The 14,040-nt window shown below is 30.9% G+C and overlaps 2 protein-coding genes across 3 annotated transcripts in view; one reads left to right on the top strand and one right to left on the bottom strand.

Annotated features, from left to right (window-relative positions):
- The window catches only part of Itgb3bp (integrin subunit beta 3 binding protein), a 52,636-nt gene that overhangs the window by 1,442 nt on the left and 37,154 nt on the right, over positions 1–14,040 (top strand). For both annotated transcript variants that reach the window (XM_058581545.1, XM_046451184.2), the window contains exon 2: positions 10,794–10,836. In XM_058581545.1, coding sequence (XP_058437528.1) covers positions 10,794–10,836 — 43 coding nt within the window. The remainder of the gene's footprint in view (positions 1–10,793; positions 10,837–14,040) is intronic.
- Positions 5,453–14,040, bottom strand: part of Alg6 (ALG6 alpha-1,3-glucosyltransferase) — a 93,917-nt gene continuing 85,329 nt past the window's right edge. The window contains exons 15-16 of the transcript XR_006853086.2: positions 10,730–10,824; positions 5,453–10,200 (exon numbers count right to left, since the gene is read on the bottom strand). The gene's annotated coding sequence lies outside the window, so the exon portion shown is untranslated. The remainder of the gene's footprint in view (positions 10,201–10,729; positions 10,825–14,040) is intronic.

Genomic DNA, 14,040 nt, shown 5'->3' with positions numbered 1-14,040 from the left:
TTGGTACTGTATTTAGCAATTTATTTACAGTTTCTCATTAGATTAAAAAAAAAAAACCTATCAATTAGAGGCAACTATTATGCTTACTTTATGAATAAGGAAACTCAACATCTAAAGGCTGTCCCATAGGTATCAATAAATGTGTTTTACTTATGCCCTTAAAGGTTATGGATCATGGAGTAGGTTTTTCATTCCCCAAAATTAACTACAAAAACTTTTCTCCCTGTTGTAGCATTAGATAGATCATTCAGTTGTCATATATACAAAGCTACAAAGGTAATGTAACAGAAAATCCCTGAGTAGGAATTGAAAACAAACTGGTGATATTTCCTGAACTTTGTTCCTGTTCTGTTGTAGAAATGGAGAACCAAAAAAAAAAAAAAAAAAAAAAAAACTATTAAAAGTGGAACTTTCTTAGTGTCTTCTTTACATGGTACATGTTATTTTAGGAGAGTTTGAGTGTTTGCTATATATGTGAGAAATCAACTTCAAGATTGTGTATGGAGTAAGTTTTTCATTCCCCAAAATGTTGTAGCATTAGAAAGATCACTGTTCATATATATATCAAGCTACAAATACACAATTGTGACTATTTGTGACTGAATATACAATCTTAAGGTTGACATCTCACATATATAGCAAGTTTGCTGAGTTAATATGTTTTAACAGAGAAAGTTAAGTCAAATTCACAGTTTAATAATGCATGAAGCATAATAGCATTTTAGTTGAGGATCCCTATCATTGTTAGTAAACTTTTACTTTTAAATGCAGTAAATTCTGAGGTCTTACATGGGAGTGGTTCAGATAGTCAAATGTCATATGAAGGTGGAATCATTTTTAAATGGTGTTGAGATGATGAGTTTTTGGTATGCACTTGCAAGGCTAAATGTATAATATAACTTATGGGAAAGAGTGATCCATATTCTAATTTCTTTAAAACTTGACAGGGAAAAACTACACAGTGATGAGTATTTGTGAAAATATATATGGCCTAAATGAATCTAAAATAAACAGGAAAGAGCAAATGTCCAATGACAGTAGAATGGGTGGATGAGTCTTAAAAATATAACAAGTGAAAGAACCAATTTTGAAAGACTACATATTATCTTGAAAAGTTTAAGGAGAAACTTTGGGGTTATATTTGTTTGTGGTAAAAGATAATTTTGGAGAAAATCAGGGAATGACAAATACAAAATTCAGTTTAATGGTTGTATTTTGTGGGAAGCAGATGAGATAGAGAAGAGGTGTGTGTACCCAAACAAATTGGTAGTAATGATCTAATTCATAAATTATGTGGTGAGTTTTGGGGTATTCATTTTCTTATGTTTCATAATTTTCATATCTTACATTTATTTAGTATGTACCACATACTACTAAAAATGCTTTTGAAAGGATTTAGAGATTACCTAAGTTTTCAATAAGTATAGTTTTCTCTACCTTCTGTTTGGTCCTTTGAATACTGCCTTAAAACAGAGGAAACAGATGAATTAAATAATTGTTGCTCCTAGTTTCTTTAGTTTCTTTCTTTCCTTCAAAATTTTCTTTCTGTGTAAAATGAGAGGCATTATAATTTTTCTATCTAGATGAAACCTTCACTTTTTTTTTTAAGAGTTGAAGTAGAAAATCGTGAACTTTGAAGTAAGAAAAGCCAAAATTGAAATCTTGGTTCTGTAAATTAGCCTTGTGTTCCTTAAATTGTTACTAAATGTTGCCATCAGTAAAATAGTTGCTCAGTAAATATGTATTAATTGAATGATAACATTGCTGTTTTGAAAAGATTTTATCCTGTATAAACATAATACATTCCATGTTTAGATTTGCATAATATTGAAATCAAATATAATGGCTTTTGCTATAACTGTCCCATTCAAGTGCTTTTTTTCTTCTTCATCTTTTCCTTTTTAAAGCTTCCTAATATCATTGCTAAGTCTTTGTAATTAGTGTACATCATCATGCTAATTCAGCCAAGGACATTTGATCAGTTAACTTTATTCTGTTTCAAACTATGAAATAAGATTACTTTTAGAAAACTGTTTCTCAGAGTGGAGTCCATTCTGCTGATATATTTATACAAGTCTGAAAATTTTCCAAAAGAAGTTTAAAATACTATTTTTCCAAGATAAAAGAAAATGAATACAGGCACATTCTGGATCTGCTGAGCTCTTTTATTGAATTGCACCTATATGGGTTTGTTTGTAGTCATACTGGTCTAATGTCAAGTGAAATTATTTTTATTTTGTGGGTTGATTTTCAAAATTCAGAGTTATACGGTTTCTTTTACTTAAAAGTTTTCTATAGTTTTAAGGAGGTTGGTAATATTGTTAGAAATTGCTACAATATGAAAAATATGAAATTTAGAAATAATTTTTCCCTGCTTGTAAAAGTATAATAGAGAACAGAATAACACAACCTTTGTATAATGGTATTAGTATAATGGTGTGATTCTCTAATATATAGACTAAAATTTTTTAAAGTCCTTATTGTTCCAAAAGAACTAGATTCTGCACAAATCAGATTTTTTATTGCGTTGGTGAACTTGTAGGGAATTAAATCCCAAGGGATAAACTAAAAATAGCTGAAACTAAACTGTAAGGAGTAAGTATAGATGAAAGATGGGATTATCCTGCATGGAAAGTATATGTACATGTGTGTATACATATATAGGTATATATGTATTTTTTTCATGTTGCATTTGATAGACTTAGGGCTAGAGGCAAGGTAAGGAATATAAACTTGAGATTTAGCAATTAAGCTATAACAGGAGCTAAATGATACCTGGTTGGTATGGATCCTTTGGCTAGTGATGAAGTTAAAATATACATCTGTGGAGGACAGCATCCTCATTTTAGGCTCCTAGATTTTTCACAGGTTAAAATCACAGAATCACAAATAATCAAACATAGAAGCTTACAACCAAAGGTGAAAGTTAGAATACAAAATAGCCAACAGATTTAAATTCCAAGGACTTTACAAAATTAATTATTACAGGTACAGTATGAGATAATTATTATAATGTTTAAGGAAACCAAAAGTGGAATCACAAAAATTGTCAGTTAATAACAAAATATTTTTTTAAAAAACACAGATTTTTAAACTAGGATGAGTAAATAGTTTAAAACACACACACACACACACACACACACACGTATACATCCAGTTGTGGAAATGAAAACTCAGTGCATAGGGTTATGTGTTATGTGTCAGAGTAGTTTGTATTGAATTAAATTTTCCATAGATAACAATTTTAAACTCTGGACAAAATATTAAAAACACCTGGAGCAACCATCACCTGGGAGAAATTGGACTGACCCTTGAAAGAAGGAAACTACAATGGACTGGGCTTGTGTTGATAGTGTTTAGACAAAAGTCAGTCCACGTTGTGTAGTACAGGTAGAACTCAACAGAAGTCAGTCCACGTTGTGTAGTACAGGTAGAACTCAACAGAAATCTCTTGTTTTTGCTGGTTTGAAGAGTCATAGGATAAATTTGAGATTACTAGACTTGCAGGAAAATCCTGTAAAGAGAGTAGCTCCAAATGTGGTTGTAAATTACCTAAATCCTTGGTGGATTTCTGGGCCATGCATGGATTAGGGAAACTCCGTGAACCCTGTGAGGAAGCAACAGCTGGAATCCTGAAAGAATTGAGCAGAGATTTCAGCTGCTTCCCATTACAGGAAAAAACAAGAGTTTAGTGTTTGAATTTAGTCAAGTTAAATGCCCAAACTCAGTACTTTCCAGGGTAAGATAACAGAGTTTAGGATTTCTGCATCATAGCATCTACAGTGTACCATATACATTAACATACTAACAGCCATGCAAACAACAACAGCTGCTGCTGGGAGGAAAAAAAATTAAAAATTGACCCTAAGATAATGCAGATTTTACAGTTAGTATATGGGAGACTTTAAAGGACTTAGATAAATATGTTCAAGGATTTAAAGAAAAAACTGGTCATATAAAAGCATACCTGGGGAATCTCAAAGATAAATGGAAGCAAATTTTAAAAAAAGAAGAAGCAAATGGAAATTTTATGTCTGAGAATATAATGTAACTGTAATGAAAATATTCATTCTATGAACTTTGTGGTAGAAGAAAAGGTCAGTGAACTTGAAGGTAGAAGAGTAAGAAATAATCTAATTAAAGGAATAAAGGGGAAACACAGATTTTCTACAATTTATGTAGCAATATCAAGTGGTTTAATGTGTAATTAGAATCACAGAATCAGAAGAATGGGAATGGAGCAGAAAATATATTTTTAAAAATTGTATATCCTAATTTCTCAATTTGCTAAAAATCATAAAAGTGCATATCCAAACAAGTTCAGTAATTTCTAATTAAGGTTTAAAGTTAGTGTGCATAAACCTATATATATAAGCATACACTTAATTTTTTTACATGTACATACATATAAGGGAAACTATTCAACTGAAAGCTAACTTGTCATCAAAAACAGTGGCATAAGTATCAATTAATGCCAGATTTTGATTTCTAATTACCACTTGCTCATTAAATAGAACCATCTTTCATTGGAGAAAAAGCTGAGTCCAAGTCAGAAAGTTTTTTGTATATATGCTAGAAAATAAGAAGGTACTCAAGGAGTTATGAGTACATGAGGTAAATAGGAGCTACCATGAAGCATAGATGATTCTCTTGCAAATGTGGGACACTTAAACATAAAAATAAGTAATGATAGGAATGGCTTAATATCCATTGGCAACAACAACAAAAAAAAATGCATGACACTATATAGTGATATAAGTGAATAAAGGGAGAAGAGAGATCTCTTCCCTGGAGTAGAACGTTAGTTAATAAATATAAACTCCTCAAGTTATTACACTTTCAGAAGGAATCCATAGGGGATTTAGTCCAAGAAATGCATAATCTGATCATGGGGAAATATCACATAAACCCAAATGGAGAATATTATACTACAATTAAAATGACTTGTACTCTTGAAAAAAAAAAAGTCAAGGTCAAGGAAATCAAAGAAAGGTTGAAGAATTCTCCTAGATTAATGGAAACCAAAGATATGGGATAATTAAATATAAAGAGTGATCCAGGATTGGATCTTAGACATGGAGAGAAATTGATTATACAGAATATTATTAGTACAAATAATAAAATTTGAATATAGACTTGATAATAATGGTATGATACATTTTTTAATTTTGTATTTATGTAAAAGAATGTTTTCATGTTTAAAAAAACACATGGGAATGATTATGCCTCTAACTTATTCTAAATGGTTCAGAAAAAAGTCTGCATATATAACATTTATATGTATGTGTGTTGAAATAATGTTAAATGGAACAAAATGTAAACAATAGTGAATCTGTATAAAGGATAAGAAGAATTTTTATTGCAACTTTTTGAAAGTATAAGATTATATAAAAAGTAAAAATTTACCCCAAATTTATTGAAGTTTCAAAAAATTTAATGGATGAATTAAATAGTAGGTTAGACACAACTGAAGAAGGAATTAGAGAACTGGAAGATAAATCTAAAGAAATTGTCCAAAATGCATAAAGAACAATAATATGAAAAAGGAGGCTAGAGATATCAAACATAAAGGCTAAAAATAATTTTCTCTTTAGTAATTTAAGACTTAGAAAAGCATAATGGAGGAGAGGGAATATTTGAGGAAATTATGGATTAGAATTATTTATGTTAAGCACATAAAAATTTGCAAAAGCTAAATATTTGTTTCTTTGAGACTAAGTTTTAGATAAAAATAAAAGCAATTATTTAAATGATTAATTTATATGATACCTTTGTTCCGTTGCACTTTGGGGTTCCAAACATGAACAAATACTGTACTACCTAGTATTAATTTTAATGGAAAAGATAGTTCAATAAGCATTTTTAGAACTCATAACCCATCATTTAACTGACGAGGTATTAATAATGTAAATAATTTAGTCTAGCTAGGAAAAACACATAGATTATTTTAACATAAGTTTAGTAAAAGGGTCATGAACAGCTGCTATTGACTGCAAACTAGACAGCACCAGATAAAACTTCTTAAGATGATTGTGTTGAAGTCTCAGAAATAGGGTAGACATTAGCAGTAGTTTTTTATGATTATTTTTATGTTGTAGAATAAAAATTCATACAGAAAAGTACATAAAATATCACCCATCTGTCATGTTTTAATTCTGTTAGACCTAGTTGAGCCCTTTCAATGGAAACTCCTCTAAAGGGCAAACTTATATCCTTTCTTCATTTGTAGGTACATATAATCTACATGTACAAATTATCTATAGTATATGTAAACTTTTTGCAGAAGGAATGTTAATGAATATTTTATTGCATATTAAGGAATATCCATTCAGGAGTAAAATGGTCTTAACTGTATTTCTCATTTTATTCAACCAAAAAAAAATCTCATTTTTCATCCTCTGGTGTTAATATTCCTAAATGTATTCATTTGACTTCTGTAAACATTTTTTTTCATTAATCTTTTGACATCATAAACATATGTTGCCCAGGACAACTTTTGTCATGAAGAATAACAGGATTAATCATTTACTTAGATACTTCACATGGTGCCCATACTTTTGCATGTAATAGGTTGGTGTTGCCCTCACCTATGCCATGGTAGAGATTTTTTATGTGATCATTAGAAATATTGAACATAAAGGAGCATAAACTTGAATGAAACAGAAAGGTTATAGAAGATTCTTCTCCCTTTTTTACCCGTACTTGGAATGGAAAATAAATCATTTCATATATCTCAATTTATACTTAAGAAGTCACATGGGATGTGAATTTAGCCATTGCCTTTCATCAAAGGATTTCTAAGCATCTCATGATTATACTCAATAATCCTCTAAATACTCTTGTGAAGTTAGTAGCTGGCAACATTATTGTGTCCATTATAGTGAGGAGTAAATGGAAGCACTGAAATACTAAGCGATATTTTTATCTTCCACTCAGAAATTTCTTACTACTTTACAGGCCAGTATTATTATCAACTTTATGAAGCTTAGTGAGATTATGTGATTTGCCCAACCTTACAGAAGAATTTGGCATAGCATCAAAGCTCCCTGAGTCTTATCTGCTTTGCTAAGTTTATTCTTCACCCCCTATTCCTACTCTCAGCTCTGTCACTCAAAAATCATGTTTAATCTAATGTTTTAAAACTCCTATTTAAAAAAAAAACCTCAAATCATATAATTTTGTGAGCTTCTAAGAGTTCATTTCTGGTTCTTGGTTAGGAATCAAATGATAGCTTTTTTTCCCCTAGAATAATTTCTTTAATATTGAAATTGATGTTAGTAACATAAAGCTTTTCTACTCAATTTATTCTGATCAATCAGAGAATCTTACTCAGGGTACTACCATGTAGTAAGCTAAATTAAAAAGGGGAGGATCTTCTTAGTGAATAATTTATGGTAACTCTACAAAGAGAGTTACTGTCTCTCCTCTTGATATAAAATTGCATGCAAAATTTTTTTTATCTTTTGAGAATTCCAACAACAATAATTCTGGTAGGTTTAGTCAGTCTAAACCTAATGTGCCTAAAGATGGAATATAATATTTAAATTATGGGCACAGGGAAATTTGGGTAGCTTGGAGTGAGAAGTTACCTACAGATGATGTACGATTACCCCTAAAAGGGAGGTATATTTATATTTTTGTGCAGTCATCACCACCAGCCATCTTCAAAACTTGTTTCATCTTACAAAATTGAAACTACACCCATTAACAGTAATTTCCTATTTCTCCCTTCCTCTGGCTCCTAGCAACTACCATTCTGTTTTCTGTATCTATGAATTTGACTATTCTTATATGAGTAAAGTCAAGCAGTATATTTTCTTTTATGACTGGCTTATTTTAGTTAGAGTTGTGTCTTCAAAGTTTATCTGTGTTGTAGCATGTGCCAAATTTCCTTTCACTTTTAAGGCTTAATAATATATTCTATTGTGTGTGTGTGTGTGTGTGTGTGTGTGTGTGTGTGTGTATGAATGATACATTTTATTTATCCATTTAACTGTCACAGGACATTAGATTGCTTCTGCCTTTTGGCTACTGTCAATAATGCTTCTGTGAATATTGTTATATGAATATTTACTCAAGTTCTGGCTTTTAATTCTTTTGGAATATGGAATTACTGGATCATATGGTAATTCTAATTTTAATTATTTGAGGAACTGCCAATTGTTTTCTATAGCTGCTGCACCATTTAACATTCCAGTCAGCAATGTACAAAGGTTCTGATTTCTCCATATCCTTACAGCTTTTGATATTTTCTTTTTTATAATAGCCATGCTAATGGACATGAAGGGGTATCTCCTTGTGAACATGGGTTATATTTCCCTAAGGATTAAGGATGTTGAGCATTTTTTCATGTTGATTTTTGGCCACTTGTGTGTGTGTGTGTAGTGTGTATATCTTCTTTGGAGAAAGGTATAATTCAAGTCCTTTCCCCATGTTTTTGTGTCCATTTTTTTAAACCAAGATAGTAGTCACAGGAACCAGATATAACTTTACAGGACTACCAGAAATATATCACTTGTAATTGTTAAGTAATAATGGTAGGAAAGAAATACATATTTTAGAAAAATATTTCTCTCATATTTAATCAAATTTTTGCTTATTCTTCCTTTATATTTTTTCTGTCTCGTATATTTTTATTAACATCATCCTAATTCATGTAGCATCATCTCATCCTTATATTATAATTGTTCATGGGTAGAGGAGTGCCTGTGTATAATAGGTGCTTATTTTAATGATTGTTATCTCAGTAGGGTTCATTTCTAATAGAATGGTAAGAATAAGGTCATAAATTCCTCTGGTAGATTTGTCCTTCTTTACCTGTTTTTCAATTCCCTCCCCAAAATTCAACAAAGATTTACTATGCACAGGACTGAGATTGTGACAGTAGATGGGTTTCACAAATTCTTTTCCCTGTAGACAAACTAAGCAATTTCTTAAATTTATTCTAGTTTTGCCTATTAAATCTTTTTAGGGTACTTATAAATATTACCAACTTTGGGTTATTAAATGCCCCAGTTATCTGAATTGTACATTACCCTTAATGAATGAATCATGTTTTTAGATTTCTCACCAAACATAAAGAGGGAGATGACAGCCTATTTTAACTCAGCTCACTTTCTTATTACTTTTATATATTTTTCCATGGGCTTTCTAAATCCACTAAGACCTAATCTGGAAATCTTTTTAAGTTCAAGCACTGTGTTGCTTTCTTTAAAAATCAACCACTGATTATAAAATGATAATATTTTGAACAATCAGTATCAGGGTAGGCTTTGTGTTCTTTTCTAAAAGGACATCTTTTAGATGCTGCATCTTAGCATCATTTAAAAACAAATAATAAGAAAATTCTGCATTGTATAATTTTAGTTTTTGATTATACTTTTGAAATATGAAAAACAGAACACCTCATGTACTAAATAGGTCTATATATATTCCAAAGCTAAATACTTTTTTAAATGATTTGCCATTTTTATTTACTAATACTTGTGTTCTCACTTCATTGAGAATACTTGTTAAATTGTTTTTGTTTGTTTTTTTCAGTGCTAGGAATTGAACCCAGGATCTTACACATTCTAGACAAGTTTCTTACCACTGAGCTATATCCCCAGCCCCTAAACCAAATTTAAATTGACTTCTAAAAGATACAATTATTTAAAATAATTTAGTCTCAAGAAATAATGTTGTGATTGAATTATGTAAATATAATAGCAAAATTAAGTAAACCTTTAGATATTTATTTTTGTATTTATTATTTACTGCTCAATAATTTTCATAGATTGACCCATCTCTTTCATTTTTTTTCTTATTCCTATATGATGTTTATGAGTCACCAGTTATTTTTGAATAGTCATCTTCTAGAATCTATACAAATTTGGGGGGTTCTGTACTTCAACACAATCTTTTGCATAATATCCCAAACCTCTAATAGTTCAAATAATTTAATTTCTGTTTCTCAGGGATCAAGAAAGTACTTTTAATGCTGCATTTGTCACTGGGAAAGCTAGTTTAATTTATACTGACCTTTTTCTCCTTTGAGCATTTAGTCTGCATTCAATAAAATGTTGATGATTGCTCTTTAGAAGACAGCTGTACGAAATAAAGTATTATAAATATTCGGCTTTCCTTTCTAAGCATTGTCACCAACAGCTGGGCTTCCAGTTTAACAGAACAGATTTTGCACACAGAGAGCCTGGCATGTTCCTGAATCAGTTTAGTGAAGGAAACAAAAAATAGTTTCTTATGGATTGGGGACTTATAAAGACATAGAGCATCTGTTCCTCAGTTAAGTCATAGTCTGGTTGCACTGAATCATGTTTAATGCTAGAATAATGTGCAAAACTTTTTTCACCTTGCTCATACCTTTAACACATGATGCGCTATTTCTGTTTCATAGTACAAATCATATACTTTGAACATCTCTGTTGATGGTATGTAAATTATTTTGTTCTTATGTAAATTATTTATCTTTCAAATTTGTTTTTCAAAGCAGATAAATATACTAATTTTTCTAAGACTTTTAATACTATGATTTTAAATTGTTAGTGCAGGTATGTCAAATTATGTATATAAAAACATGGTTCATTTAAATATTTAATTATGATCCCATATTGAAATATGCTATTAAAAACAAACCACTCATAAATAATTGCTGTCTTTATATGATATTATGCTTTAACAAGCAATATAAAAATTAGTAAAAGTAACTATAATCTTTGCTTATATATCTTACCTTTAAATATGTGCCTTCTTTATGTATGTCAAATCTAAGACTTCTTTAAATATTTCCTTTGCAGTGTTAAAAGATCACTGAAATTGGATGATCAGCTAGAAGAAAACGTAAGTATTTGATCAAGAATTTGTGATTGCCTAAGACTATGTTTTTAATTTGTATCCACTTATTTACCTTGCTAAATATAAAAATTATCAAGAAACCATGTGACACAGTTGTGATTGGTATATCATTTTCTACATATAAAATGGTTTTTATAAATTTTTATGATTTTTTTATAAATCTAAGTTTCTGGCAAGCTTGGGGTATTTACTTAAGAAGTAAATTATTTAGAAACCGTAATAAAATAAATTACTAGAAATTAGTTTCTAGAAAAAAATAATCTGCCACTTAAGTTGATAAGAAACAATATGGAATAATGACAATACTTTAACCTATATACTATAATCTAAAGTGAAATCAAAACATTAGCAGCATTTTCACATCACAAATGTAATTATCTCCCTCAGCTATTATGATATGGCTTAAACAACAAAGTACTAACATTGTAACAAATTTCACCATAGTTATCACAATAAAAATAAAATTGTACTATTGTTATTACTTTTTGTAAGTCTACTCAGAGCACATTCCCAATGCCAGCATGTTATGACATATGTTAGTTTATTATCTTTTCATATCAACTATGGATCTAGATACAAACACTAATACTGAAATACTTAGGACCTCAATAATCATCAATGCAAGTAAACTGGTGAGAAAGTAAATTAAGACAAATAGCTAGTCAATAAATGGACCTGTTCAAAATCTCATACAAGAATGCCATTTCAAGAAATGGGTTTTATGTGGAATTTCCTTTTGAAAGACTCACTGGTATTTAACAAAACAAAATTCAGCATTTTAAAAACTTCCTAGATGCTTTTTTAAAATTTTTGTACAAAGGTGGCAGAATACTGCAATGACACTAAAAAAAATCATTAACAGTATAATTAGCAATTTAGAGTACCATTATCCAACTTGTTCTGTGCAGAATGCAGCTGTGACTGTAATTCTGCATCTGTTTCTTTGGTCAGAATGGTATTTTGGTAGATGAGTAGTCCAGCTTGAAATGAAATACATTTCTTTCCTGCCCCAAAGCTATTCTTTGGGAGATGGTAACAATTATTTAAATAGAAAAGAATGACCATTACAGAATCCATTCTCTTCATGAAGCACAACTGTTGTCATGGCAGGCTTTCTACCCATTTTTTCTTCAGATGAGAATGTGTCAAGGTAACCAGTGCCACAACTAGTGTCCTACATTAGAAAAATTACATTGTTATATTTGATCCAGTTCTGTACTTTTAAAAAATTAACTTTGAATGTTAACTCAGATTCTTCACTTGCTATTGACCTATTCACATTTTTCTAGTTCTTCAATGATTCAATCTGAGCATGTTGTGTATTTCTGAGAATTTGTCCATTTGATCTAGATTCTTTATTAATAGAATCATTCATAGTATCTTTTCATAACTGCTTTTATTTCTACAAGGTTAATTCACGTTGAACATCACTAATCTGAGAATTCAAATCTGAAATGCTCTTAAATGCTCAAGCAGACTTGGAGCTGCTACCCTGGGATTGCTCCTGTACCTGAGAACACAGTACAGAAATTAGTACCTTAGATTACAATGGGCAAAAATATGAGACAAATATTTACATTAAGAAAAAAAATTAAAGTGCCGAAGATGCATGATTTGTATACATCTAGTACATGTGGCCGCCTGAAGAAAGCGGAACCAAGACAAAATTATTCAAAGGAGCAAAAAGAGTCATAGCAGCCTGGAATGGAATTGGAGTGAACTTAGAAGCTGCAGGTCTATCCCTTTTTGCCTGTCATCACACCCATTGCTTGGGTCAGTTCCCAGCTCCCTATCCCAAGAATGGTTTATAAGAAGACACATGGAAAAGCCCTCTCTAATCTACCTGAGAGATCCCCTCCCACAGAATGTAGCGACTTGAAAATTAGAGCCATTAGTTTGGTGTCATGCTTGTTTTTTTCATTCTGGCATAGAAAACAATATTAATGCCTTCTTTAAAAAGAAAACACTTCCCTACTCAAGACACTTTATAAAGCCAAAGGTTTTGGGAGTGGAGCCTCACATAAATTATGCAGGTTTAGAGATTTTCCACAGAAACCTTCTTTCATATTTGAAATAGCATGGTTGAAATTCCCATGCCTTATTTCTTTCCCCACCAAAAGACAAAGAGGGTGATGTTAGAGATCCTGGCCCAAGACACCTGACTGTGCCAGCTGCCCACTCCCTGTCCCATCCTACTGTTTCTACTCTTTGCTAGTTAAGTGAGGGAATATATTCATTAAGTGGGGAAATTAAAGTTCAGATGAGTGTCATGTCCACGATAGTATACCTAGTAGGCAGCAAGACCATTAAACGAGCCCAAGACTTCATATCTAGTATTCTTTCCATATACCACAGCTGTTTTCCCTTTAGTATAAATGTTTAAGTACTTCATGAGTCATTTTTCATTTTAGAAATTCTTATTTCTAGTACTGTTTTGGTTTATATTATTTTTAACAGTTGTCTAAATTTATTAAACATTTTTAAATATTGGGTCAATTCACTGGGGGGGTGAAAAGACTGTCTTTAATAAGTGGTATCTATATGGAAAAAATTAACCTCAATTCATATACAAAAAAATTCTTATTTTATACAAAATTCATTTATACTTAATGTCTCACTTCATAAACAAAAATTCACCCAAAAACAATTATAGATATAAAGACAAAAGCATAAAGCTTCTGGAAGAAAACATAAGAAACTATATTGGTGACCTTAGAGTAGGCAAAAATTTCTTAAGACCCCCAAAATTCTAACTATAAAAGTTGATAAAATAGACTTCATCAAAATTAGAACTTTCTGCTAACCAAAAGACAACACTAAGAAAATGATGAGCCATGGATGGAGAAGAAAATATCTGTTATGTATGTGTATGTGTATATATATTGCAAAAGACTTGTGTTCAGAATATATCAATTAAAATGAATAAATAAAAGTGCAAAAAATGTTCAGTGACATTAATCATCAAAAATATGAATTAAAGCCAGGCATGAAGGCACATAACTATAATCCCAGTGACTTAGGCAGCTGAGGCAGGAGGATCACAAATTCAAAGCCAACCTCAGCAACTTAGCCAGACCCTGAGCAACTTAGTTGAGATCCTGTCTCAAAATGAAAAACAAAAAGGGTTGGGGACGTGGCTAAGTGGGTAAGCACACCTGGGTTCAATCCTTAGTACCAAATAATAATAAT

This window comes from Marmota monax, unplaced genomic scaffold, assembly GCF_021218885.2.
Source record: "Marmota monax isolate L192 unplaced genomic scaffold, Marmota_monax_Labrador192_F-V1.1 WCK01_AAM20220418_F8-fsc00023, whole genome shotgun sequence".
Classification (NCBI taxonomy): Eukaryota; Metazoa; Chordata; class Mammalia; order Rodentia; family Sciuridae; genus Marmota; species Marmota monax.
Note: the sequence above shows the minus strand (reverse complement) of the source record. Positions and strands in the feature narration are given on the sequence as shown.